The sequence below is a fragment of the Diadema antillarum genome, unplaced genomic scaffold (assembly GCF_040938485.1).
Source record: "Diadema antillarum isolate AM-2024a unplaced genomic scaffold, OU_Dant_1.0 seq00000512_RagTag, whole genome shotgun sequence".
Lineage (NCBI taxonomy): Eukaryota > Metazoa > Echinodermata > Echinoidea > Diadematoida > Diadematidae > Diadema > Diadema antillarum.
The window spans coordinates 2,844,480-2,872,445 of NW_027271466.1; the positions used below are offsets into that span (position 1 = coordinate 2,844,480).

Consider the following 27,966-nt stretch of genomic DNA (forward strand, 5'->3'; position numbering starts at 1 on the left):
TTAATGATCTGATGATAAAGGAAGGGGGAATTGGCCCATGGTCACTGAATCGCGTGCGACTTAACATTTAATTCTTCTGGTCCTTGGCCTCATTGTGTTTAACCGTTCGATTTTTTAAAACAGACTTTTTATTAAAACTTTTTTCTTCTTCAAAAAATATAAAATATTTCCACATGGAAATGTCCTTGGCCTTGATTGTTTAAAACGTTCGATTTTTTAATACTCTGTAATTTTGCGAAAACTTTTTTTTTCTTCCAAAACGATTTCCACTTGGAAACGTTTATGAATTCTATGTAGCGGAAATGCATTGGGGATTTGGATCCTCAAATATTTACTTCGCTGCCATTAGAAAACGACATGAATATGGCGAGCTTCCAAACCGTGCGCCGCCTTCATGAGTTCCGATCGCTGATCTCTTTGTAAATACATGGAGATCAGTGGTTCACACCTTATCGTGAAATGTCTTACTTTACGCAACAAATTATCCTCGTTGCGTGATTGGTCAACGCATATCACATGAAATTCGTTGACTGGCACTATCACGCAGAGGGGTCACCTGCTGTGTTGATGGGTATTACCAGAGAGGTACTTTATAGAACCTCCTTGGTATCCCTAATGTATGACCTGATCTATACTGATACATGTTGCATGTTTTCCAGCTGCGTTGCGTAATCAATACCAAGCTGAGTCACGTGCATCTCTGTTTCATGTGCGAGGAAGAATGAGCGATTTGATAGCCCAATTGAGATGCATACAGTATTCCATGTTTGCGGAAACGTGTCTCACATGGTAACCATTGTTCATTACACAAATTCCCTATATTGGCTGGAACTTGAAGATTGGTAATGCAGGCGTACACCGTCGCGAAATTGAGCAGAGATGGACGCACAACAAAGGAAATTTTCGCATTCGGCTCTGATCGTATAAACTACCTATCATTATATTCATGAGGGCACCTCGTGACCGCCAGTGGAGTTTTCAGGCTCCGGTAGCCACTTCGTGAGCGGCGGCAAAATCTAAAAAAACAACAACAACCAAAAAAAAGAAAAAAAAAAAGAAACCACAACAACAACATCAACCCCAAAAAAACAAAACAAAACAAACAAAAACCACCCCCCCCCAAAAAAAAAAAAATAGCCCGCAGATCTTGCGAAGGTTCATTAATAATAAAAATTCACATCTTCGTGTGGCCTTCTAGTTTGGTTCGGGTGTCATCGTGGAGCCTTCTGTATACATCGTATTTGCTTCGGCTCTTGATTGGCTTTTCTAACCAAGTTCTGGGCCATCTTCGTACGAAATTGAAAATTCCATGATATTCGTACTGTACATATTGCCATCTGCGGTATCAGTTTCGGGACTGCGTTTCGCCACCCTTGTGCTGGTGGCGATCTTGAACGCAGTTCATTATTATGTCCTCTATACGATACATTATGCATGAAGGAACCAATCGTGTGCAAGTGGAGTTAAGATTTCAAATTTCGCTGATAGGCCTATCTGTATCATAACAGTGATCTTCCGGGCAACCAGAATGTGTCGGTTGTAAAGATATTGGTGTCCGCTTGTACTGCTTACGATCACAAGTTAATGCAGATTACAGCGTTTTAGTCATTGGCACTGGATGCTGATATGTTGATGGTGGCGATAAATCGACATAATATAAATACGAGCAGATTATTTATTATCTGTAATCATGATCTAACTTGAGCTTCCTGCTCCTACACACGCATGTAAAGTGTCACGTCAAGTCCGTGTGGGCCGCGCGCGATGTCTCGGCGGGCCAAGACGTCAAAGAACGAAATGGGGCAACAAGGCAATTCAAGGCGAAACGAGGAATGAAAAACAAACAGCGTTTGCCAAGTGATATATGAATGGACACTCGCCTGTTGAAAGTGGGCTCTTGCCGTGTTGCCCATGCTGTTGGATGAGTTGAAAAGGCTTATTTTCTAACGGCCCTCGTTCGTGTTACGTATTTTGAATTGAATTGAATTTATTCTCATATTTCACAACAAAACTGAAAATGATACATATCACTATCTAAAAACAAAAATCTAAATCATGAGATAATTCGAAACAAAAGGAAAAAAACGTATTGCTACAAAACAAAAAGCAGTGATATCAGGGCGAATTGACAACACCATTAGGTTATCTGTTGGGAAATGGTGGAACCAAACCTTAGGTCCGTTACGAAGAAAAGTGTGAAATAGGAACCAACGAAAAAAAGCAATGCTTGCAAGTATTAGTCGATTCCTAAGGTTGAATGCGTTTCATACACATAATGGAAGACAAATTAGCCATGAGAAGAAAGATGCTCAATTTTTGCTGATATTTTAATGGACAACAAAAATTATAAACGGAAAGGACAAAGACAGGTGACTGTAACATTTTCACTTCGCGTAAAAAGAAGAAGATATATACCTCTTTGGACTCGTGGTTTAAGGAAAAGAATATTGGCCAAAATAGTGTTTTGTGTTCGTGTTATTTCGTAATGATTGCATGATACTGTTTTGATTTCTGAAGTGCACTGAACCACATCAGTAGCAACTGTTTACTCCGTGAAAACGATATCAATCAATTTCATAAAATTTCTGTATCCTTGTTTTTACAGACGTGGAGGTCATCTGAAGCGGCTATCGACCTGAACCGAGCTTCTCACGATCTGGCTAATCGCGGGATAATCCGGACTTTCTCTTGGGGATCACAATCGTGCTGAAAAAAACAAAAACAAAACAAAAACAAAAAACAAAACAGAAGCAGACACCAGAAAACGGAACAACAACAAATCGAAACAACAAACTTACAAAAAGATAACAAGCAAACTAAACACATTTTTCTTCCTCTCCGTGAAACGTGGAGAAACAGTATATAGCAACCTGTATAGAGCGAACTTCTGCCATAGCAACTGGATGTGGGAGGTACACTCGTGCGGGAGACGGTACTAGAGTGTTCATTTTTGCAATCCTCACACCTCAGAGGCGTTTGCTTTTCGGAACCCTCGTGCTACAAATGACAGACAGGACAGACTCGTTGAGAACTTGACCGTTTGGGTTATCTGAAGGGGGAAAGGGACACACGAGAAATATCTTTACAAAAGATATTATAGAAGATGGAAGCGCAGCGGTATTGCATAACAGTCCTCACAACCCTTTTCTCCGTGCTGGTTCTGGCAAGAAGTTACGGTAAGAAAAAGAAAACATTGAATAATGATGATAATGATAATAATATAACTATGATAATAATACAATAGTTAACCATTTGCTTAGCGCAGAAGCTATGTATATTCTATAATGCTCTGCGAGAGCTCCTTAGTGCTATTTTGCTGCACTTTTCTAAATTAATTTAAATGATAGATATTAAATGAATATCAAATCCATAAAACATATTAATGTACTAATAATTAGTGATGATCATGTATTTACAATTGTGAAATTTTGTTTTTATCACTGTTATTGCGATACATAACAAGATATTGTTTTTTATGCCTCCGCCACGAAGTGGTGCCGGAGGCATTATGTTTTCGGGTTTGTCCGTCCGTCCGTACGTCCGTCCGTCCGTCCGCTTTCGTTTACGCGATAACTTGAGTAATATTTAATGGAATTTTACCAAACTTTATGAAGTATGAAGTATGATGGGGCAATTATTTGATTAGATTTTGAGTGAAATCGGCTAAAGGTCAAAGGTCAAGGTCAAATCATGAAATTGTATCCGTTTACGCGATAACTCAAGACTGGATGGAGCAAATTTCACCAAACTTTGTTGGAGGATGATGTATGATGGGACAATTACTTGATTAGTTTTTTAGTGAAATCGGACAGAGGTCAAAGGTCAAAGATCAAGGTCAAATCCTAAAATTTATCTGTTTACGTGATAACTCAAAACTGGATGAAGCAGCTTTCACCAAACTTGGTCCAAGGATGATGTATGATGGGACAATTAGTTGAGTAGATTTTAGTGACATTGGCAAGAGGTCAAAGGTCAAAAGGTCAAGGTCAAATGCTACAAATGTTGCAATTTCCCCCATATATATGTAATGCCCAAAGGTATTTTCTTGAAACTTTATGTGGACATTTACTACTGCGTAAAGATTCTCCAGAGAGAGTTTCATATCAGAAGGTCAAAGGTCAAAAGGTCAAAGGTTAGGTGAAAATGTTGCAATATCACTTTTCTCGCAAATGGTTCAATGTATCTTCGTGGAACTTGGTACATACGCATGTACTGACGGGCAGGGATTATCTAGGGAATTTAGGGGTCATGGGTCAATAGTCAGGGGTGACGGGTCAAAGGTCAAGGTCAACTCAAAATTTTACTATTTCCCTCATATACTAGTATATGCAATGTTTACATTATTAGTTTAAAAACTTAATACATGCATTACCTAATGGAGATTCTCTGGGAAATTTCCAGCCAGAAGGTCAAAGGTCAAAGGTTAAGGGTCAAAGGCCAGGTTTCAATGCCCCCCCCTAAAAAAAAAAAAATCTATTTTGTACCGTCATTACACTCTTTCTTCATACCTTGGAAATTACTCACTGCATAAACTTATAAAAAGGTCCGTCAGAATTTAAGTAAAAATTCTCAATTCCCCAAATATGTGTACCTACACTGTTAGCAAATTATAGCAAACCCAGTTCAAGACATTTCTGACAAACCTGCCATTTCAATATTTTGCCATTTATGTGAAACTGTCATGGCTCACACATTGTGAAGACATTGTACTTTACGCCTATTGGGAGAATCTTGCATTATGGCGGAGGCATCAGTCGCCATAGCGACATTTCTAGTTTATGTTTATGAATTTTTATAGTTCCGACAATTTTTTTTTCGTTGTCCTTTGATCGTGCATTCATATATTTTGCAGTCAGATGCCTATGATTCCCCGTCGTATTGCTAATTCAGCATGTGTGATCATTTAATTCCTCGACGCTTGAGGCCTCATATAACAATTTTTAAGTGTTTCAACCTTTCGAGTACCATTATACATGTATAGTGATTTGCAACAACAGGAAAAGCTGCGAGATGAACCTGACCCGATTGCAGAAAAGGCTTCGATTTGTATATCAAGCCCCGCTCCCTCTCAAAGAAAGATAACTTTTAATAACGTATAGGAATCCCGTGAACAAAAATAGGCAGTAATCCTCCTACTTCGTTTTCGTTTGTTTGTTTGTTTGTTTGTTTTTTCGGAAAGTGTACTTTTCCCTTTCATGCCTTTGGAGTTATTACTTTTGTATAGTTTTTCAGAACTTGAAAACAATCTATGCTTGTCAGAAATCAGTGTTATCCTCCACTATTGGTATGTTTGTTTTTTTTAATGCGTGAAACGCATAAGGAAATGTTTTTTGTTTTTTGTTTTTGTAAAGTTGTGTATGCATACCACACATGGAAAATTATCTCTCGCTTTTCTACTGGTGAGCATATTGTTCAAGGAAGTACAAGACCAGTTAAGCCGCCTTAAACATCTCTATTGACGTGTAATCATGTCCGCACCCAAAGCAAGCTCTACCGCGGATTCTTGGTCGTTTCATGTTAATATATTTTCCATCCGACTCCCTGTTTGCCGTTTTAACAATTATACCACATAATCTTCTAATTGACTTACCGATATTACTTATACTCTATTCATTCATTTATTTATTTCTTCTTTTTTTTTTTGCGCACGAAGTGTTAAATATACGAAAAAAAAATCATCCTGGAGCTCAGGCTAATGGCTCTACAGAATGCTGATATTATGTAGTCATGGAGCTACCACAAGTTGTTGCTCAATAGTGTCTACAATAGCGTGCATACACGTGTAAAACATGTAATATGTGGATACAGCGTGACGAAACGGTCATCGTCCCCTACGTGACTTGGCACCAGCTGTAGATAGCAAGTCGGATTTCCGCAAGCGATAATTTAGAAGACACCGCGGGAAGTGAGCTCGGTTGTAAAACGTCCCCTCTTTGTTTCCATAATCGCAGCGCTCGGGACCCCGCCTTGTTTGACACAATGGGACTGCGGCAGTACCATAATACAGTTGTACGATACGCGATCCAGTTTGACGCGATCATGACTGATTCCTCGCTATATAACCATAAGAAGAACCATGTAAAAAGATGAAGAGAGAGAATGAGACACGGATCCGGAGAGATTGAGATAATCATATAGGTGTTATTATAGAGAGAAAATGATAGAAAATCGCACAGTATCGCACGAAACCATTAAAGCCATCGCTCAAAAGTTGGATCTCGGTGTCGTTTTCAGAGCCATAGAACGCGAGTTCTCCCAAGCGTCACTCCATCTTTGAGTTGAAATGAAACCCGAGTTGCCGTCGGAAGCGATTAATCGTGGAGTGTATAAGCAGTAAATAATAATTGAAACATACACCGATATCGTCCAAATTTCTTCCTCAAACATGGTAGATTATATATAGGGCGAACTGTCTCTATAAGTTCAATCTTCCTCCTTTCTGTTTGTTGTTGTTGTTAGATTTCTTTCTTTTTAGATAATCATTTTATGTTAAATCTTTGCCCGAACAATTGCTTACAAACTACAGAAAAAGCCCGCACATGATGTTTGTCCGTCCGTAATGATATTGATGACACTTTTTATTCCCTAAAGTTTATCTGTAGCTCGGCATTTTAAGTAATTCTACGCCAGTGTGAAAGTTGAATAAATGGCTGTGGTCATACATATTTTCCATAAATTGACAGGAGGGTGAACATGCATTTAGCTCTACGGCATTTCTTAAATCCAAGGAGAAAAACTTTCAGGATTATGTCTTTGTGGTACACCCTCTGATATTGATATCGAAATTGTCGAAAACCTGCGGAAAGTTCATTTGAAATTACGTCCGATTGTAACTAACGTTTCTGTGCGCCCCTTCCGTCATTCTCAAAACATCGCACTATAGGTAATGCCAAGATCGTATTATGATCTTGGCTTTACCTTACTCTGCGATGTCTTAAAAATCAAACAGAGGACCTCTCTATCCAATGTGAGATCAGTATCAGACGATGCTGATCTTAAAGGACTGCACTCAAGGACTTTCGAAACCTTTTTTTTTTTTGGGGGGGGGGGGGGGGCGTTTTATGTGAAACGCGATATTCTATTCATCGGGCTCTCCAGCGCCGATTCTCCCTCTCTCTGCCGATACAAGTCCGAGATTTATCTCTCGTTTATGTTTTTGGTTTTGTTTGTTTTGTTTTGTTTTGTGTTGTTTTATTCTATTTTTTGTTGCTTGTTTTTTTTTTCATGCCTGTATTCCTTCTAAACGAATTCCTGGGCGGATTTTCATCGTAATTATAGCGTTACGGATACATTTACAAATAGCCCCCCCCCCCCCTCCCACAAAAGAGGAACAGATCGAGCTAAAACGATCAATACACCTTGTCTGGATATTCATTTAACCCTGTAATTTCCACTTGCAGCCTAAATAGAACTAAGCATATCCGAAAAAAAAATCGTGAATTTGTAAATACCATTATATATTCTCATAGTTGGCTGATGATTCCACTTTGTTCTCGGATCATAAGGTCAAAGATCTGAACGTGAGGTCACTGTAGTATTTCTTTCAAGCTTCTGACAACTTAACTGAAATTTAGAACAATTAGATGATACTCGAGTTAGATATACTTAGTACCTTTTTTATTTAATCATCAATATTGTTCTTTTCATAATGATTCATATTTTTCATTTATTTGTTTATCGTAATTTTTTTGCCTTTGCCTGCGTTGCGTAGCGGAACCGAGACATAGGCGGCACTTTTTCGTCGTCGTCAACAATTTGGTGCAACAATTTGGTGCAACAATTTGGTGCAACAATTTGGTGCACTTTCCACAGCTTTGAGCTATGATCACCAACTGTACGCCACTTGTACATAACCTAAAATGCCGGTCAGGTTCGAATTACATGGGTTAAGTCCGACAGGTCAAAGGTCAAAATAAAATGTCAATGAACTTTCCCTGATAAGCACTGTACTCACAGTGTTGTGATGTACTCTCGATAACTTTCAACAGTTTTGAGCCGTGACGACCAAACTCACGCCACAGGTACATAACCTAAATATGCCGGTCAAATCCGACAATGTCAAAGGTTAGAAGGTCATGAACTTGCCCTGATGATAAGCACTGTAATTACAGTGTTGTGATGTACTCGCAATAACTTCTCACAGATTTGAACTTTGACCACCAAATTCACACCACAGGTATATAAAACCTACAGGTGAAATTCAAGTTCAAAATATGGGTGTAATCTGACGAGTTCAAAGGTCAAAGGGTAAATAAAATGTGCACTATACACATGGTATTTTGATGTACTCTCAATAACTTTCACCAGCTTTGAGCAATGGCCGCCAAATTCATATAACAGGTGCACCACCTAAATATGCTGGTCAATTATGAATATTGGTGAATTCCAAAAAGGTCAAAGGTCAACTAAAGGGTCAAACTTCACCTAATAAGCCTGTATGTATGTCACATAGTATATGATGTACTCTCAATAACTTTTCACAACTTCTAACTATGACCACCAAATTCATACCACAGTTCATTCACCTAATGATGCTAGTCAAGTTCGAATATTGGTGAAAGGTCAAAGGTCAAAATGTCAGTGGAGTTTCCCTAATTTAAGCGCCATAAGTTGTATGTTCGCAATAACTTTCCACAGTTTTGAAAGTCATTGCCACAAAACTCAAACCACAGATAACATCACCTAAAGATGCTGGCCAGGTTTGAATATTAGTTAAGTCAGACAAGGTCAAAGGTCAAAAGGTCAATGAACTTATACATTGAAAAATGCATAATCACAAATCGCGTTACTGGCAAGTGGGTTGATGAGACATCGCTGTGTAGTGGCATATATGCATTGTTTATCTTGGAAGGGGGGATTCTATCCCCTGTGCTTATGCTTGTTTGCTCTACTTCTAAGTATTATCCATAATGTCAGAGGTCAAAAGTCACTGAAGCGTGAATCACTGGACGTATAATCTCAGTGTCAAGCCTTAATTGGTAGCTTTAGCTTGGAATGTCCAGTGGTGATACAGTCTAGTAAGTAGGAGAAAAACAAAGAGACACTTATCTAAACAAAATGGCGGAATGAAGGGTCAAACTTTGAGGTCAATTGTCATTGAATTGGGCTGAAAGTACATCGTGTGTGTATCTTTGTGTAGCCTGAGCTTTCAGCTTGCAATGTTTTCTGTAATTTATTTTTATTTGGAAGGAAGGATAAATATGAATGGGAAATCATTCCCTGTGCAAAGAGGGAGAAAAGGTCGATACTAAAGGTTAAAGATCAAGCTCATGCAATTCATTTCACAGGTGTCATAAAGGACCATACGGCATTACTGGTATGTCCCATCAGCTCTATGTTAGGCAGTGAAAAAGCTGCATGTAATAATATCAATAATAATGATGATGATGATAATAATAACAACAACAACAATAATAATAATGATAGTAGTAATAATAATAATAATAATAATAAATTACATTTGCCTCTGGAAATGTTATATATATTTCTTTTAATTTTGTTTTTTAAGGCCATTATGACCATTGGAAGCTTATTTAAGCTGATATGGCATTGGGATTTAGCAGTCATTGCTGTTGGATTTTGGGAAAAACCACATCACTATCCTCACTGAAAGATTTAGTGCGTATACCGTGATGTATAATTCTTTTTTTGCCACTAATTTTAGACAGTGTCTACATTGAGATTAGCCAGTTGTCTTGCTGGTTTTGAGTTACAGTACATGACTGTATAACATGCTCTACCAGTGTATTCCAACCAAGTCCAGCTGTGATGAAACTGTCGATGAAGCATTCATATCGCCACTTGTTAATGTGTCTTCCAAACAGAGGATGGTGATGTGAGGCTACAGGGTGGTGCCAACAGGGCCGAGGGCCGCGTGGAAGTGTACCATTCCGGGGCATGGGGCACGGTCTGCGATGACGGATTCGATCTTGCAGATGCCAACGTTATTTGCAGGTATTTGCAGGTGACATGATAGAAGTAGACAACTTGCAAATGCAATACAGAGGGTATAACCAGTCATCCCTACTGACATTGACATCCACTCTGTACTTTTTGTTTTTGTTTCCTTAGTGATATTCAATAATATCTAGAGGAAAAACAAATTTTCCCCTACCAAAGTTTGGGGTCTCTGGTTCATATCTCCAGTTACACCAGAATTTATCAAAAAGATTAAGGCCTTCATTCAAGAGACATGATTAATGCATCTCAAAATTTGTGATTTTATCTTTTGTGTGTGTTTATGTGTAAGTGTGTGTGTGTACAATTATATATGGTATTTTTCCCACATGTCATGCCATAAATATATCCCATACCTGTAACTTAACCCCAAATCCAAATCTGTATTAAACCCGTAGATCCTAATCCCAGGTGATGACCCTCGTAATTTAATGCGATGCATGTCTCAATGTCCTCCCCCTTTTCGTCATGATTAGGGTGTTGGGATGAAAAGGGAGGTACACCAAATATTGTATGAAATGTGACCTTGCATCATAGAGTTGGTATTTTAGCATCTAGGTCAACAGTGTGAATTTATTTTTTGTTTGTTTGCCTGAGTTGTCCTTCAGGTTATATTAAAGTGTGAAGCCTGAAATGTTGACAGATTTGTGCTTCTTGCAGCTGCTTTTTTTAATTAAAATCCAAGTTGCTTTAATTGGCAATTTACATTCTTTTTTTCTCTTGCTTTTCTTGCATGAAAGAAAAGGTAAATACATTTTAAGATGGTCAGCAGTAGAAATTACATTTCAAAATTTTGAATAAAATGTGCCTAATGAGACCTGAGTTTTAGGATTTTTTGATAATTCTGGTATGTGGTTGCTATGATGGAGTTTTTAAAGCTGTGTATGTATGTGTGTGTGTGTGCACAATTGAGAGTAAGTTAAAATAGTGAGTTCTAGTAGATCAAAAATGTGAATGCTCCTTTTTCTCACAAGGGATATTGCTACAAGTTAGATAAGTTTGAAACATTAGTTTGGAACATTGACTTTTGATTAAGTATCATCAAGCCTAGAAATTCATTCTAAACCTCAAAATTTTGACTGAAATTCAAAAATACCTTTTGATGGTCGTCATGTGGTGTGATGTCATACGTGACAAGATTAACTATTCTCGAGATGGCAAGCAAGTAGAATATTTCATGAGGGGTCATGGTAAGAGTACGAATGAAGAGTTGTTTTAAGAGTGCATCTACCACATAATTAGGAAGTGGATACATAAAAGTAACTCTATGATGTGCCCTAGATGGCATCATGGGGCCAGATTCTACAACCTCTCTCATTTCTCTCCCAAAATGCACAGACAACTTGGCTTCCCATCGGCAAATGCGTCGCACTGCTGCGCACACTTCTCCCATGGGTCGGGGGTCATCGCTTTGGACGACCTGGCCTGTGTCGGCACGGAGGGGAGACTGATCGATTGTCCGCACAGGGGTTGGGGCGAGCACAACTGCGCGCACACTGAGGACGCAAGTGTAACATGTAATGGTGAGTGATATGATTAGTATTACTATCTTTTTACCCATTCAGGTCCAGGGAAGAAATAATTGTTTTGTCATCACTAAATTGACACATCTGAATTTCAATTTATATTCTGAAAAAACAGGAACATATGCGGCATTAAACTTTTGTGTAGTGGAGCAGACAGCCTTTTTTTGAAGTGCAAAACTTTTGCAAAATATTTAGTGGCATTCTTTGCATTATGTAGACAAACACTTTTGTGTGCATTTTGCATTCGTGAATCTTGGCTCCTTGCAAAATTTACAAAAGTTTCATGCCCTACAAAAATTTCTTGTCTAACAGTATTGGAAAAAAATCAGATAAAACATGGAGGATTTCATTAAATCTCCACAAAATCAGAAAGAATTAAAAAAAATGTACTCATTTCATTGAGAAACAGGTTTTAAAAATTCTGCCACCTGAAACAATATTATATGCAATGAAAACAATAAAGGGCTTAATAATTCTAAGAATATTTTTCGCTTCCTTATAGAACTCTGGCCATGAATAATTGATGAATGGAAAAAAAAGTACATAATATGAATTGTAAATGTGTCTTCTGTGATTCAATGGCTGTAAAGTGAGACTCCAGATGCAATTTAAGTAAACTTCCAATTAGATGTATGTTGCTTCGTATTGAAACAGAACAATTATAGATGTAGATCAGTGTGAATTGGGGGAAAAATGAAAACATGAAAAAGTTTTTTTTTTAATGTTTAAAGAGTAAGGCAAAGTGGCAGCTAGGTGTTGAGGAGCTCTCCATTCTATTTTCACTCAAAACTCACTAATGTCTAGTTTTTCTCAAATATTTTGCCACAGAAAGAACTTATCTGCCTAAGAGGACACGCAAGACATGTTGAATACCAAGACCAAGTTAAAAGAAAATATTTCTTTGGAATTTTTTTAAAAGAAAATTCTTTGTCAGTGGTATAAATAGATAAGAAAGAATGAATGAAAGAAATAAAATCCAGATGACGACTTGTCATTACCACATAGAAACCAAAACAAATGCGTAGATAAAAACAATCATTCTTGTCCTGAAATATTGCTGAAGTGTCTTCTAAACCATATCCCCTCCCCCACTCAGTGTTTTGTACACTGTCTTTGCTGTTTTTCATTATGGAAATGTTAAATAACCCACTAGATTCTATACCATGTTTCCTGGCAGGAGATATATGTGCAAACGTATATTTGTGACAACAGAAGGAGGTTAAGGTTGAAATAAAATCATTGGTTTCAAATCCAAACACCATTTAACCTTGCCTGGATGAAGCTTATAACCTTACCCTCCCCTGGAAGCAAAGAAGAATCCGAAAGTATAAATAAAAGGATTCAAAATCACAGTTTCCTTGCTGTTTTTTTTCTTTTCTGTTCTTGTAATTGCACGCTGAGCTGTACAGAGTTCTGCCACTTGTAAGACCTTGCTACTTTTATTTCCGTTTTGGCGGTTATTTACACTTGACTGTCGGAAAACCTCATCCTTCCTGCTTACGCTCAGTAATTTCTGTAACATCTGCACTTAGAGTGAGGGTCTGTTCACCCCACCCACATTTGATGCTTAAGCACCCACTTTGAACCTACATTTGGCCCAAATAAGAGGTGCCTAACCCTGGTGGAAAAAGAAACTATGTAGTAAATTCAGCACATGTGTCGGTTATGATGACACAATAATGTGCCTGATAGCACTGGGTATCCTCTCCAATATAAGTTACTTTTCTTCCAAATGGCTCTTTCAGTATATTTTTTTTTCACCCCCATCATGCCAGCTTTTCATTTTCTGTCCCTTGCTGAAGGAGGGACATGATAGATTAGACATCTTGTTAAAGGATATACAAATGTATTTTTGGAAGGCAGAGGTTTCAATCCAGAAACTCGTGTCCAAGAGTCTCAAGCCTTATCCACCAAACCTACAGTGTACAGTACTCCCACAATGTACAGGAGTTCTAATAGTTAGAATGCATGTTTTATTTATCCTTTTATATGTTTTCCACCAATAGCCTCCAACAATAATTTTGGCGAAACAATCATGCTGTTTTTGTAGGATCATAATTGTTAGGTCTGTTTGATGGTGTAGCATTTGACTAGTAATGAATACTTGTAGTTTTTTCTTCTCCTGAAGTAAATGGTATTTGCAAAAGAGAAAGTGTTTTTGTAGTGAGGAACAACATTTCCGACCATTTTTCCCAGCTTTCATATAAAAATGGTAATGAGTATTTGCCAATAAATCATCTGAGATAGTTCTCATTTAAGACCTAAAAACCTCAGCTGTTTTAGTCATTCGACAGCCCATCCTAAATTAGTTTTGTATACTCTGTTGCATAAAAAAGTCAGGCAATACAGCACATAACATTTGGCAATGTTTCTGCTAATGCAATTAAAGTAAAACACACACAATCACATTTACATGCTCACACACACACATATACCTCACTTTGATTCTTGACAATTAGGGGCATTTTGAGTTCAGGGGCTGAAACCCAGCAATCCAGGAAATCTTATTAAGACATCCGAGACACAATGCGACACATAATTCTATGAAACAGCATTAGAGCTCGTGGACAAAGAAATGTCAGACTTCCTGCAATTCTCAAAGCCATGAGACGCCTTATCGGCTGAATCTCAGGTCAGTATTACTAGAACCAACTCCTCCCAGGAAGTGTAGAAGAGAGGGGGAAAAAAACTGGTAGTGGTTGTGTGTGTGTGTGTTTGTGTGTGTTGGGAAACTATTAATATACTGATTTCTGTGTAAGGAACTTTGGACAGTGTGCAACACTATGATTGTGCCAGTTGGCAAAGGGTTAAGGCGCTCATAGAAGTAAAGTACAAATTGCAGTCATACCCCTGCCAAATGAAGTTTGAAGGTGGTATGATATAAGAATCTTAGAATTAAGTGTTATGTAAATGTGGGTCTCTCATATAGCAGCATCAACACCAACACCAAACGTGACAACACCAAATTACATATTGATAATCTGTAGGGGTGTTAGTGTTAGCCGATGGAGACAGAGCTCATAAATCACCTACAAGAATAGTTTGAGCTCAGTTTTGCAGACAGCATTTGACACCGGGCCAAACACTAGCTCCCGGACATATGTCATACTTTCAAGGTCAACCTGCTAACACAGACTATTTTCAAGTTTGGGGTTATCGCCAGTGCTAGTGTTGAGATAACATTACGTAACACCTGCACCGAGCACCGAACTTGAAATCACTCATCGCATTGTCATTCTATCTGCCATCATAACTCTTGAAACTACTTCTCCTATTACCCTACTTTCGCCCTCCAGGCAACATCCGACTGGCCGGCAGCAACAGCACGCTAGAGGGGAGAGTGGAGGTTTACAAGGACTCCAACTGGGTTACCATCTGTGATGAGGGCTGGGACAAGGTGGATGGGGATGTGGTTTGTCGGCAGCTGGGCTTCCCGGGGGCCAATGAAACGTATGCAGGGGCCCGTTACGGGCCGGGGACGGGGCCCGTGCTACTTAGCAACGTGCAGTGCGGCCCCGACGAGACCGAATTCTTCAACTGCACGATGACAACCCTGCCGCCGCCCACCTGCAATCACTCGCAAGATGCATCTGTAAAATGCCGAAGTGAGTTTGTCCAAATGTTCTTATGAGAATGACCGTGTTAAGCCCTTAATATATCAAACCACACCAGAGTGTTAAAGGTAGGGAATCCCATTTGCATGCCTTAAATGAAGAGTTGTATAAATACAGTGGTATGTTGAAGAGAGTATCATTTTCGAAACTCCCATAAAGTATTGAAAGTGGAAGGTAACATTTAGTACATTTTTTTGACCGTTAGATTTTGAATTGAATTTTTTTCGGGGCTCACCGTAAATTCCAGTACATTACTAGGCTACCTTTGCAGACCCATGCAACACATGTGTGCCCATCATGTATATTTTGTGAAGAAAGTTCATCAACACTTACAAACAGTTCTATATACATTCTTGCCACACACTCTATATGTTATTACATCAGCTCGTGTACTTTTAGATTTGTGTTTATAGATAACAAATACAGAAGACTGCAACAAAAAGGCTCAAGTGTGGCTGACACACAGAACTACTGAGTAGTTGAGTTTTGTGCATCATTCAAATTTTAGATAACTGTTGACTTCCAAATTTCTAAGCAGTGGCCTAAGCAAGTCCCCTGAGGTTCATATTTAATGTTTTGCTGCATTTTGGGAGGTCTTCAAAAGGTGTCCCCTACCTTTAAAGGCAACCCTAGTTCACCTTGATATGTTTTGCCCACTGTAAGAAGAGAGAGTAGAAGTCTGATAATGAGGGTAATGATAGTGTAAGCAATAATTTTTTAATACAAAAAGATCTCTTGCTGAATTTTGGTTACTCTTTTCTGTCACCTTTCAAAACCTTTATTTGCAAAAATCAGGGGTTGCGGCTGCCGAGATATTGCACTTAGTCACAAACAGTGTCAGAAGAAATTGCAGTTTCCTATGACTTTTGGTTGTACTTAATATACACAAGAAGTGTTGTCAGATGAATGTATGTTTTTTTCTGTTTTTCCTGTGATTACATCACGTTTGGCTGTCTAGATAACAAAACAGTGAAAATCAAAAAAATTTAGAACGAAGAAATACATGAGAATTGAGAAACAAAGAGAAACAAGAAACATTCAGGTTTCTTGTTTCTTATGGATATTTATTTGTCTCCTATTTGAATTCTTTTTGTATTTTTCAGTTATACAATTGTACATGTTGGTAAATATTGTCAAAATGAACACTAAACATAACCCTTCTTCAAGTTACAAGAACAAAATAAAATTTTTGCCCTGAACTAAAACCAAAATGAGAAAATTAAGAATTTCAAGAAAATTTCAAACATCTAAGTGTATAGTAGTATAGTAACAGTTAAACATCATGCCAAGTCTTAGCTGTCATTCGATAATGTGCAAAGTGTATTCATCTATAATGTGAACGGAGGGCCATTCTCGTCAAAACAACCTGATAAAAGTCTAAAGTCATTGGCAAGGATCACAAACGTAATACTCAAAGTCATTTTAAGGGATTACGAGCTTTGGCAAGGCCAAGGCATCCTAATCACAGCTTTTCATAACCCATGGTCATCATTATGGGACCCTTGTGCATGAGATTGACAGTTATGAGCTGAAAGAAACACTTTTATGGTGAGAAGGGATTAACAGAGAAACACTTGTGTTTGTTCATCAGCCACATTTGAGCAGTTGTGTCACACAATTTGAACAAGTGTTGTACATTAGTGTACTGATGCCAAAGCTAAATTATTGTACCAAAGCCTCTATTAGTAAAGTGTCTGCATGTGTGTGTGTGTGTGTGTGTGTGTGTGTAAGTGGTTGTCTGTATGTTGGGAGCTCACGTAGGAGGTTTATGGAAAAGTTGGAGTCACATTAAATTATTTGGCCATCTTTCATGTCAAGACGCCATGTTGGTGTGCGTCAAAGCATTTTTTTTTTGACACAGAGAAGCAGTTGGTGTCTATGTATTACATGCTGTGTTGTGTCACTTGATTAAAAGAAGGAAAGAACTGGACTTTATCCAGGTGAATCCCAGGGCTTTGGATTATAATATGGTGTGACATTTACATCATTATACATCACAGAGTAGATATGTAACAAGGTGTTTATATAATATGCAAAGTACAATGCTTGTGTAGACAGATTGTCTCTTGACCTCCAAATGTTTTGAAATCTAGGTTGATCTGGCGAGGCTAAAGCATTCTTTTCACCCCCCCCCCCCCCCCCCCCCCATGGACCATGCGCCTCAGCAATATTAGTTATTGGATATTATGCTGATAAAGCCTTTACCATTGTATGTGTAGCTCTTTATTTGTGAAGTGACCTACATTCTCAAACCAGAAATGGCCCCCATCATCAAAACTTTCAATCTCTGCATAAAACTCACTCATTTTGTATGCGTGGAGGGTTAACGTTCCAGTTGTAACAGCAAATTTTGTTTTGAAAATAAACCTGTAACAGAGACTGACTTGCACAAATGTGAATAATGGCAAATAAGATGTCATTACTCTTAACCATGTACTGTACACGTATGTGCCCTTGGACATTATAGGGAATAAACTTGCCAATCTTTCGAAGTATTATTCAGTAATCCATTCAAACTTGATACAGTTGCTGATGAGCAGACCCACTCGCGGCAGCATTTCATGGAACCTGTCACTCACTGACAACTGTTTTAAGCTACTGAAATCCTTGTATCTGATAGGCTGAGAGCAAATTTCCCAGTGAAAATCACAGACAAAACATTTCAGTGAAATTTCACTCAGATGTAGCAATGTTCCTCAGTCTATTACACAGGAAGGTCATGCTGACACGGGAGGGATTAGGGGGATTAGGTAATCTCCTTCATTGACAACTAATTTCCACAAGTTTAGATGCCAATCAGCTAAGAGAGTGTTCCAGTATCCATGCCAGTTTAATAGGCAAACAAAGCACAGTAAGACTAAGAGTATCAACAGTGGCAACTCGGCCATGATTTGGGAGAACTACCTATCTCGGTTTTTTGACCTTTTTTTTTGTTTTTTGGCTTATTGAGCATTTCATAACATCATGATTAGTATGCTAAAATATGATATTATAACTCTTTGTCATTTTAAAAATAAAATCATCAATTATCAAGGTTTTTTTTGGACAAAGTGACGTCAGTGAGCTGGCCGAACTACGTAAGTGCTATAGATACGTAGTACTACATAGTTTTGCCTGATTGTACTCCTTCATTTAGGCAGCTTGAGCGGCTGGCAGAACTACGTATCTCAAGTTCCAATCTGTACGTGCGTGTCGTATTTGTACACAATCTATGGGATTCTCATGATCAGGCAGAACTACGTATCTTTTGATAAACTTAAATATGTGGCAATGAGCATGTATTTCGAGGTAGATAAAACATAAAAGTTTCCTTTTTGGTATAGAACACAATTCTAAGTTATGTAAGTCACTTTATGTTAAACGTTTAAACTTTAAACATGAATATCTTGAAATCGCTTCAAACAAGACACATAGTCTTGCCAGATCATGGCCGAACTGTATTCCTCCTACTAATATACCAAGTTAGCATAGAATGTGTTGCCTCTGATGAGAGGTAACTAATCAAGTACTGGAAGCCACACTTGTGTTGTTTGGTATGATGTTCTTTTTATGATTGTGTTTTACTGCTCATTATCAATGTTTTGTTTGGTAGAATAGATAAACTTTGTTCCAAATAAGCCCATTGTTTGGATGTAATCTTTTGAGGTCGTGCAGCATTTTGCCAGCCTCTATATTCTTCATTGATTCTTAGATTTGCAATGTGTGGCAGAAGATTGAAGTTCTATTATTTTCTCTCAAGTTGGCACATTTTTGTAAAACTTTTTTTTTCTTATTTAGTGCAGATTTCATGTATTTATTCCATCCTTATGTAATCTTTCTCCCATACACAACATGCACTGATATCTGGAAGTGTCAATTTAATGATGACTGGGTGAAAATGTGTTCAGCTAAAAAACATTCATTCAATACTTGATGGGTTAACACCATTAGTGTGCCAAGGATATTTCTTTCATCCCGTTTCCATGGCAATCATTCATCTCCCCCCCCCCCCTCTAATATGTGTGTCTCTTTTCATTTCCGTCATCTTCCCCCCTGGTGTACAGAATCCCTGCGTCTTAGTAATGGGAGGAGTCCCATGGAGGGGTATGTGGAGGTGTACGACGGCTTTCGCTGGAGGCCCATCTGTGCCCAAAATTGGGGCATCGCTGATGCCCGTGTAGTCTGCAGGTCAGTCTCTAGCTGCTTCTTGTTCTCCTGCATTTCAAGCGATCTTGATTTAAAGACCTCTCTGTTTTTGTTGATAAGGAGCTGCAAGTGATTACTTCCTTTTTGAATCAAGTCCAGACTGAAAGATTTGTTAATAACCTCCTGAAAAAAAGGTGTTAGAAAGAAAAAAAAATGTAGATAGAGTGAAATACATGCATTTAACACATCAAAGAAATGCATACACTGTTAAGTGATGCTTTGTGTCACATGGCAAGAATGGAAATGTTGCCAATTTTCTTGTTCATTCAATGGAGATGGAGAGGGGAGCGTTACATACTCAAAACTGGATGAGGTTGTAAACTTAGCCCTTGTTATTTCCCTTGGGGTGAAAATTCTTCCTCTATCTTGTTTCGTCTAGTCAAATAGGGGATCTGGCTGCTATTGAGGCAACGGACGGGATGCGCTTCGGCCAGTCGTCTGCAAGCTACCTGATGTCCAATGTTGGCTGCACGGGTCAGGAGGCGGCCCTCGATGAGTGCCCGTTCACGGACACTGGGGACGTAGATTGCCAGAGATTCGCACCGGCCGTCGGAGGCGACTTGACGCTGCTCAACAACGTGAGCAACCTGGCTGGTGTCAGGTGTTCTCGTAAGTATACATTTGTATATGCTGTAGTCAGTAGCCACGTTCACACCTCCAAAGTAGCATGCCAATGACTGCAATCCAAATCTCGAGATTCTTTTGCAAACATTCACACTGTCAGAAATATACCGCTAATTGCCGATCACAATAATTTGCCAGTGAATCTGCGCATACACGAAATCTACCAAACTGGTGCACGCAGTGTGCCTCACTGCTGTTCAGATGTTCTCGTAAGTATATGATATGCTGTAGTCATTAGCCACATTCACACCTATAAATTAGAGTGATAATGATTGAAATTCAAATCTCAAAATTTTTTAACACACTGACAGAAATATCCTGCTAATTGCCGATCACAATAATTTGCCAACGAATCTGCGCATACATGAAATCGGCCAAACTGATGTACACAGTGTGCTTCACTGCATGCGCCTCTCTTTGCCCTTCGCATCACAGTGGTGTGATGCGCTTGCTGTTGTTGTGGTGCGCATGCTGTTGTGATGTGTACTTGGAATGATGGGATATAAAATCTCAAGATTATATGGTGAGGCATTCACATGGTTACCGTGGGGCGAATTAGCACGCTAATTCAGAAACAAGCACAAGATTTTTTTTTTGTAAATACATCTTCTATGTAATGAGGACCAAGAATGCATCATATCTGTATGTAATTTCAGTTGATGAATATAATTATCTCCAATGCTGTTTACAAGGTCGGCAGCTCAGATGAACTTGAATGAATATATATGACGGAACCGTTTGTGGTCCATGCAATGCAAGATATGGCAAAGGGAAGGCAAGGCAGAGCCTGACATCTGTGAAACTTGTAGAGTATGTATGTTTGTGTGTCCGTGTATGCTTTGATGAACATTGTTCCTTCCGTACTGAAAAGTGGATATTTTTACTTGAGTAATTTTTCACGCTCGGCCGGGTATGATGAGTTTTGCGTGTTTTAAATTTTGTGGAATCAAGACATTAACTACTGGAACATGTAGCAAGCAAAAATATTTGCATAATTTTATTTTCGTGCTGGTGTCTGGTTGCATGAAACAACAAATGCGTGAAAATTCAACACCACAAAAATTTCCTCACTTACAGTATCTCTTTCGGAGGAAAATTTGAAAATTACTAATTTAATGTAAGTGTAAAAATGTGAGCCAAATGGGGATGTCACAACAGCCTTTTTTTTGTTTTTGTCGTATGCCCTACTACAGCGTATCGAATGGGGCTATGCATACATTCGATATCAATGAGGCATTGAATGGAGATATAATGTAAGTGTGAACCAATCTTATATTTGTCAACTCCTCTCTGGACAGCCGCGGTGCGTCTGGTCGGGAACAGCAACTCATCGTTCTTGGAGGGAGCGGTGCAGGTGTACGTGGACGGCGCGTGGGGCTACGTGTGCGCCGACCAGTGGGACAAGCAGGACGCCTCGGTGGTGTGCCGCCAGCTCGGCGAATACCCGCTGGCCAACAGCTGCTGCAAAGCGTCCAGCAAGACGGTGAATAACCCCGTCATGGCCGGCCTGGGCTGCCTGGGCACGGAGTCTCGCCTCCAGGACTGCCCGCCGTCCTCCCAGACGCTGCCCATGGGGTGTCTGGCAGCCACTGCCAAGTGTCAAGGTACGTACGTAGCTGGCATTCTTCATTTTCCTCTGTCATTTTTAGCCTTTCTTTGTCTTTGGGGCTACGAAGGCATCATAGATATCAAAGGTTTGTTTTTGGAAATTAATTCATGTTTCTTATTGTGATGAATATATGTCTTTTGTTTCCATTGTCACATGGAAGATCACTCATGCAACTAGTTCATTTTTGCAATATTACTTTTGTGCCTTGGAAGAGAAGAACTAAATGTGTTCACTCACACATAAAGTTCTCTTGTTCATTTGACCTACCAGGTTGATAGCCAATTAGATTACCTTTAATATGGTATATAATGCTTTACTCTTTAGCTAAATGTTCTATGAGAAATATGAACTGGAAAAGTGTTTACTTTCTTTTTTGGTTGAGTATACTTTGTGTACTTTTGAGTGCTGATTGGCACAAAAAACCCCATAGCATTGTACACACTGCCCTAAGTCCCTGGTACTGAAAGTGTTAATGTCTTTCTTCATCTTTTGAAGGGCAATCCCAGCCTAGTATGGTAATGCTTGGTATGAAAATAGCAATTTGAAAAACAGTGAATTATTTAGGAGAATCCGACACATACCATGTTATACAAAGTTATATATGTAAATTGTGAAAGTCTAGAGGATAAGGCAAGTTGGCAGCGCTACATTGTATATGATACTGCCGCTGAGCAGCTCTCCATTCATTCTGTTCACAAAATTTCACTAATTTTCATTTTTTCTTAATATATATTTTGATATAGACAAATATTATCTGCTGAGGATGATAGGCAGACTTTAAGTTTATACCAAGAGTGGTTGTGATAAAAATTTTCACAGGAGAAAGATGAAAATATTGCCCCAACACTCACTTGACACTTTGGACTGTCATGACTACACCCTATGCCAGAATGTCACACCACTCTCAAGTCTGTCACATGGTATCTAAAACTGTCACATGATAACCAAAACTGTCACATGATATCCAAGATTGTCACATGATACCCTCTGCATCCTGTGACTGTCACATGACCCTCACAATCCACTCACCCTCTCCTCTTCCTCCTCCTCCTTCGTGATAGTAACGGTGCGTCTGATCGGTGGGCGGCACAGTCTCGAGGGAAACGTTGAGATCATCCACAATGGCGAATGGGGAAACATATGCGATGATAACTGGGGACTGGAGGACGCAAAGGTGAGAGGTCATTGGTTAAAGACGAAACATAGTTCTCATCCGCTTGCAGAAGCTGTTGAATTTACCCTGAAATGGAGACATGCATATAATGCATAAAAATGTGTGAAGTAATGCTGTGATAACACAATTTTAGTTGGGTAACAACAGAGAAGCGAAATGTTACCCAAAAGGTACACCAGACATATTGCGATCTCAGATCATACACATTGTGATTGCTACTTGATGTTCTGTATTCAATTGCAATGATTACAGTAGATCAAGCTGTGGCAGTATCCATCGCACAAGAGTAAAATAACATTTAGAGCTTGTTAGCTGCATGCGGTTTGATAGTACTTCTAGGGCACGAATTGATCATCACGTATAAACTAGGTCTAGTGACATTTTACCAATCTACTGCTGAACAGGGGAGGGACTTCAGGAATAAAAGTTGTGTACTGTGATCAAAACTACAGTATTTTATGCATTTGATCTCAAAATACTCCAAAACAACCCATTATCCTGGGTTGGTACTTGGTAGACCCTTTCACTGTACATGTATTGCAAGCAAAGTCCAAACGGTGGAAGATAGATTTTGATTCCTTCCGAGAACTACAATCGTATGTTTTAGCTTTGAGAGAATTTCTTGTAGGACAGACAAGCTTTCATTTTGGTAATCTTTTTTTGTGTGTGTAAATTCTCCCAGAAATATCTAGTGTTTATCCTCTCTGAACCATTTGTACTGTGGAGACCTCAAATGCGCAGAAAATTGTACAGACATCTCGTATGGTATCCTATTTCTGCAGGTCGTCTGTCGTCAGCTGGGCAACTACGAGGTTGTCTCCCACTCCTGCTGCAGCAAGCATGCCCCTCCCACCCGCTCCTATCACCTCGACGATGTCGGCTGCAGCGGCACTGAGAGCAGGCTGGAGGACTGTTACCATAGCGACTGGGGCACGCACAACTGCGGCACCAGCGAAGCTGCCGGTGTGTCGTGTCGGAGTGAGTCTTGAAGATTGTTTTCTCTTTTAAAAAAAAAGTTTGTTGACCTTGGTATTTTTGAGATTCTGAGATTTTGAATGTCACAAATCTGATTCATGAGAGCTTAGGATAAAATATTTGCTGAGCACGTCTAGAGCTGTTAAATGTGTGTGCAGTTTGTTCATATATATATTATTAGCTCACCTGAGCCAGTGAGCTATTGCCATCACTCTTCATCCGTCATCCATCGTGGGTCGTGCGTAAACTTTTTACATTTTCATTTATTTACTTAATACAGGCTAATTTGTGCTCATTTTAGCACATGTGAAATTTTCAGGAAGTCCGGATTCAAGATTAGACTCAATTAGACTCACTAAATATATGGCGTGTACATTTAAACTATGTGATTTGTGAAACATACAGTATGACACTGAGAGTTTGCTTTGCGGAGACTATCTTGTGTCATTAAACTTTATTGTGGGAAGATTTAAATTTCATGAAGATATTTCTGATTTTAATGACAGATCTCCGTCTCGTCTCCGAAGACATCAGCGCCTCGAGTCCCAAAGGTCGAGTGGAAGTTGTTCACAATGGTCGCTGGGGGCGGGTGTGTGGTGATAACTGGGACATCAAAGATGCAAATGTACTCTGCAGGTGAGAAGGTTGTTTGTTGTGTGTTTGTGTGCGTGTGTGTGTGTGTGGGTTTCTTTGGAGTTGTCATGGTTTGGTGGATTGGTCACTGTGCTACTAAGAGGAAGGTCCAGGGTTCAAATTACTTTCATGGCACTTGTGTCTGCAGGCAAGACAAATTCACACCATTCCTTCTCAGCCCATGTGTGTAAATGGGTATTTTATGGAAAGCTGATTATCGATCAAAGTATTCATGTATAGATCCTTTGTATTATTGTCTCAACATTTTATGGTGGCTCTGCTGCTGTCAGTCAGTTATTTCTTGTTATTTTTATGCCTCCGCAACGAAGTGGCCGGAGGCATTATGTTTTCGGGTCGTCCGTCCGTCCATCCGTCCGTACGTCCGTACGTCCGTCCGTCCCGTTTTGTTTTTGTCGATATCTCAAGAACCGTGGGGTGGTTTTACATCAAACTTGGTATGAGGGTATATCCTTGGGGGATTATACTTTGTGTGGATTTTAGGGTCACATGGTCAAAGGTCAAAGGTCACAGGTTATTTTGTGGAAAAAAAATATTGAAATTTCATGTTTTTCTCCATATCTCGCAAATGGTTCAAGGTATCTTCATGGAACTTAGTATATATGCTTGTACCGATGGGCAGTGATTATCTAGGGAAGTTGGGGGTCATGGATCAAAGGTCATGGGGGTCAAAGGTCAAGGTCAACTCCTCAAAATATCACTACTTTCCTTATATTTATGCAATGAATGAAGGTTTTTTTTTTAAAACTTGATGTATACATGTATTACCCAATATATATTCTGTGCGAAGTTTCTTGCCAAAAGGTCAAAGGTCAAAAGGTCAAGTGAAAGTGCTGAATTGCACTCTTTCTTTCCTCCATATCTCAAAACTAACTCAAGTTATCATCATGAAACTTACATATTTATGCATGTTCAACCTAAGAGTGATTCTCTTTGGAACTGTGAGGTCAAAGGTCAAAGGCCAGGTTTAGATAATGCTAATTTCCCATTTGATACTGAAATTATACTCTTTCTCAATACCTTGAAAAATTACTCAATGCATAAACTTATAAAAGGGTCAAAAGTCAAGTAAAAATCATCAGTTCCCCAAATACCTGCACTCTGACATTTTAATCATTCATCCAATTGAACCTAGTTCTAGGAAAGTGAACATTCAGCACATTTGTGTCAAAACTGTCATTTTAGTATTTTGCCGATTGTTTGAAACTGTCATCACACATTGTCAAGACATTGTACTATAGACCTATTTGGAGAACCATGCATTATGGCGGAGGCATATCAGTCGCCGTAGCGATATATCTAGTTTTGGTATTACAATGTATTTGCAATAAACCATTACTCAACATTTTAATTACAGAGATCATGTATAAAACTAGCGAAGCACTCTGAGAGTGCAGACCTCTGCCAAGCATACAGCTCATTTCCACCACTGATCTTGTTCTTCCATCTAGAGATATCAGTGATTTCCACCCATACGTACTTATAGCATTGTGTGCTGAAAATCGCCGGATTTCCCAATATAGAAGCCTTTGTTTCGTCATAAACCCTCAGCTGCACGGCGCACCTCGCCCTAGCAGAAACCAGAGCACGCACTTTAGTGCGCGGCATGCAAACCTCAAATACGCACAGCCTGAACTCCCAAGTTTATTGACCCTACCTGCCAAAATATAAAAAAGCCTTCAAAAATTCCCCCAAAATTCTCGGATCACTACCAAAAGTTAATCGTTTGTTACTTGTGTCATTCTCAACCTTTCATGCAAGTTTCATCCAAATCCGTAAACTTTTTGAGTTATTTTGCACACAGACAAACTAACCAACTAACTAATAAACAAACGGTAATGAAAACATAAACTCCTCCCTTGGCGGAGGTAATGAGTCATGTCATGTACGTAGGACTACTGTCATACATGTGTATCTCACCCATATCCCCATCTTAAAAGTTTTCCCTTTGCTGCTCCATTAATGAGACAGGCAGCTGTACAACAGCACGGCCGAGGCGCTTGGCTCGTTTCAGGCGGGGACGGGGGTCGGCTTCATGACCAACTTGGGCTGCACCGGCACGGAGACGATGCTGCAAAATTGCTCCTACACGCCCATCGAGAGAGACTGTGAGACTGACGCCACCGTCATCTGCCGAGGTGAGAGGATGAGTTTCTGGCGCCACCACGCTTGCCATCAATGCCTGTTATTCTTTGTTTTCAGACTCGGACTACACTTCACTGTAGTGGTAGTAGTGTTCGTAGTAGCGATGGTAGTAGTAGTAGTAGTAGTAGTAGTAGTAGTAGTAGTAGTAGTAGTAGTAGTAGTAGTAGTAGTAGTAGTAGTAGGTAGTAGTAGTAGTAATAATAATAATAATAATAATGATAATAATAATTTATAACTGTTGTGATACATGATCAAAATACTACAGCTAGCAGTAATGATGATAGTACTATGATTATTACAGCAATATTTAAATCTGCAATGTTCATTCTTCAAATTGTTACCAGTCCCAGTTGATTGGAGCAGTGTGCTGTTGTATGGTGGAAAACAAAAAAATGAGTTTAGCTCTCCATTGCTGTAGTTGTAATATTTGTCATTGCATTCCTTGCAATGTGTTCATCTGCAGGGGGTCTGAGGCTTGTCGGCGGAAGGACGCCCCTCGAGGGTAGAGTAGAGATTTTCCACGATGGCCAGTGGGGAACCGTCTGTGACGACAGCTGGGATTTAAACGACGCCATGGTAAGACGCACCTGATGCATTTCTATGCCTCCTCCACAAAGTGCCTCCAGAGGCAGTCATTCATTTTGTCCTCCCTCGAACATGTTGACAAGCTGGATTGAATATTGACATTGTGACAAACAGAATCGATCATGTTTCTGTATCCGTAGTATGCATGGAAAACTCCAAACTATTCATTGTCTTGTAGTGTAGATCTAAGTGTGCTTAAGGGCGGACGTCCACTTGGGCGCGGACAAGCCCCGGAAGGGTTGCGGAAGCAAATTTTGTCATTTCGGCATCCTGTCCGCGACAGACGCGGAATAACTTTGTGAATCGGCTTGTCCTGGGACATTCCTAGGACTGTCCGCGGACTGACTGCGGACATTCCTAGGAATCACTCCGGAAGAGCGCGAAATAACTCGGAATATGCTAATCGTAGCCGGGCAGCGCGGAAACATCTAGGATTACACCAGGAATGAACGCGGACAATCAGGATGCCTTCCGGACAACACAAGTTAGGCATGCGGACAAACTGCGGACAATACCAGGAAAATGGAAAGGTATACATTTGGCACTGACTTTGACTTTTCCTCATTTGACTGTAGCCGTCATTGATGCTCCTTGTTGTGATTCCGCAGTAGCTGCTGATATTATATATGACTGGTCAATATTATTTCATAAATGTGACCACCAAAAGTCGAAGAATAGGATTGTCTGCATGTCGGCTGACGACTCATTTTTTGTTATAGTTTTTCTCATCTGGGAATACAATCTTTTTTCTGCCTACAGTCACATGGATGATATATTCGCAAACTTTTTGAACCATATATATATATATATATATATATAATATACATAAAAATGTAAATGTATATACATTATATATATATATATATATACATATATATATATATATATGTATATATATATGTGTTGATAAGGTAGTCCACG

At 39.3% G+C, this 27,966-nt stretch overlaps 1 protein-coding gene across 1 annotated transcript in view; it reads left to right on the forward strand.

The window, feature by feature from the left end:
- The first annotated feature begins 8,036 nt into the window (after positions 1-8,036).
- Positions 8,037-27,966, forward strand: part of LOC139734152 (scavenger receptor cysteine-rich domain superfamily protein-like) — a 41,910-nt gene continuing 21,980 nt past the window's right edge. The window contains exons 1-12 of the mRNA XM_071644956.1: positions 8,037-8,064; positions 9,825-9,954; positions 11,296-11,480; positions 14,780-15,088; positions 19,141-19,264; positions 19,662-19,891; positions 21,205-21,510; positions 22,577-22,689; positions 23,472-23,667; positions 24,171-24,300; positions 26,287-26,453; positions 26,924-27,036. Coding sequence (XP_071501057.1) covers positions 8,037-8,064; positions 9,825-9,954; positions 11,296-11,480; positions 14,780-15,088; positions 19,141-19,264; positions 19,662-19,891; positions 21,205-21,510; positions 22,577-22,689; positions 23,472-23,667; positions 24,171-24,300; positions 26,287-26,453; positions 26,924-27,036 — 2,031 coding nt within the window. The remainder of the gene's footprint in view (positions 8,065-9,824; positions 9,955-11,295; positions 11,481-14,779; positions 15,089-19,140; positions 19,265-19,661; positions 19,892-21,204; positions 21,511-22,576; positions 22,690-23,471; positions 23,668-24,170; positions 24,301-26,286; positions 26,454-26,923; positions 27,037-27,966) is intronic.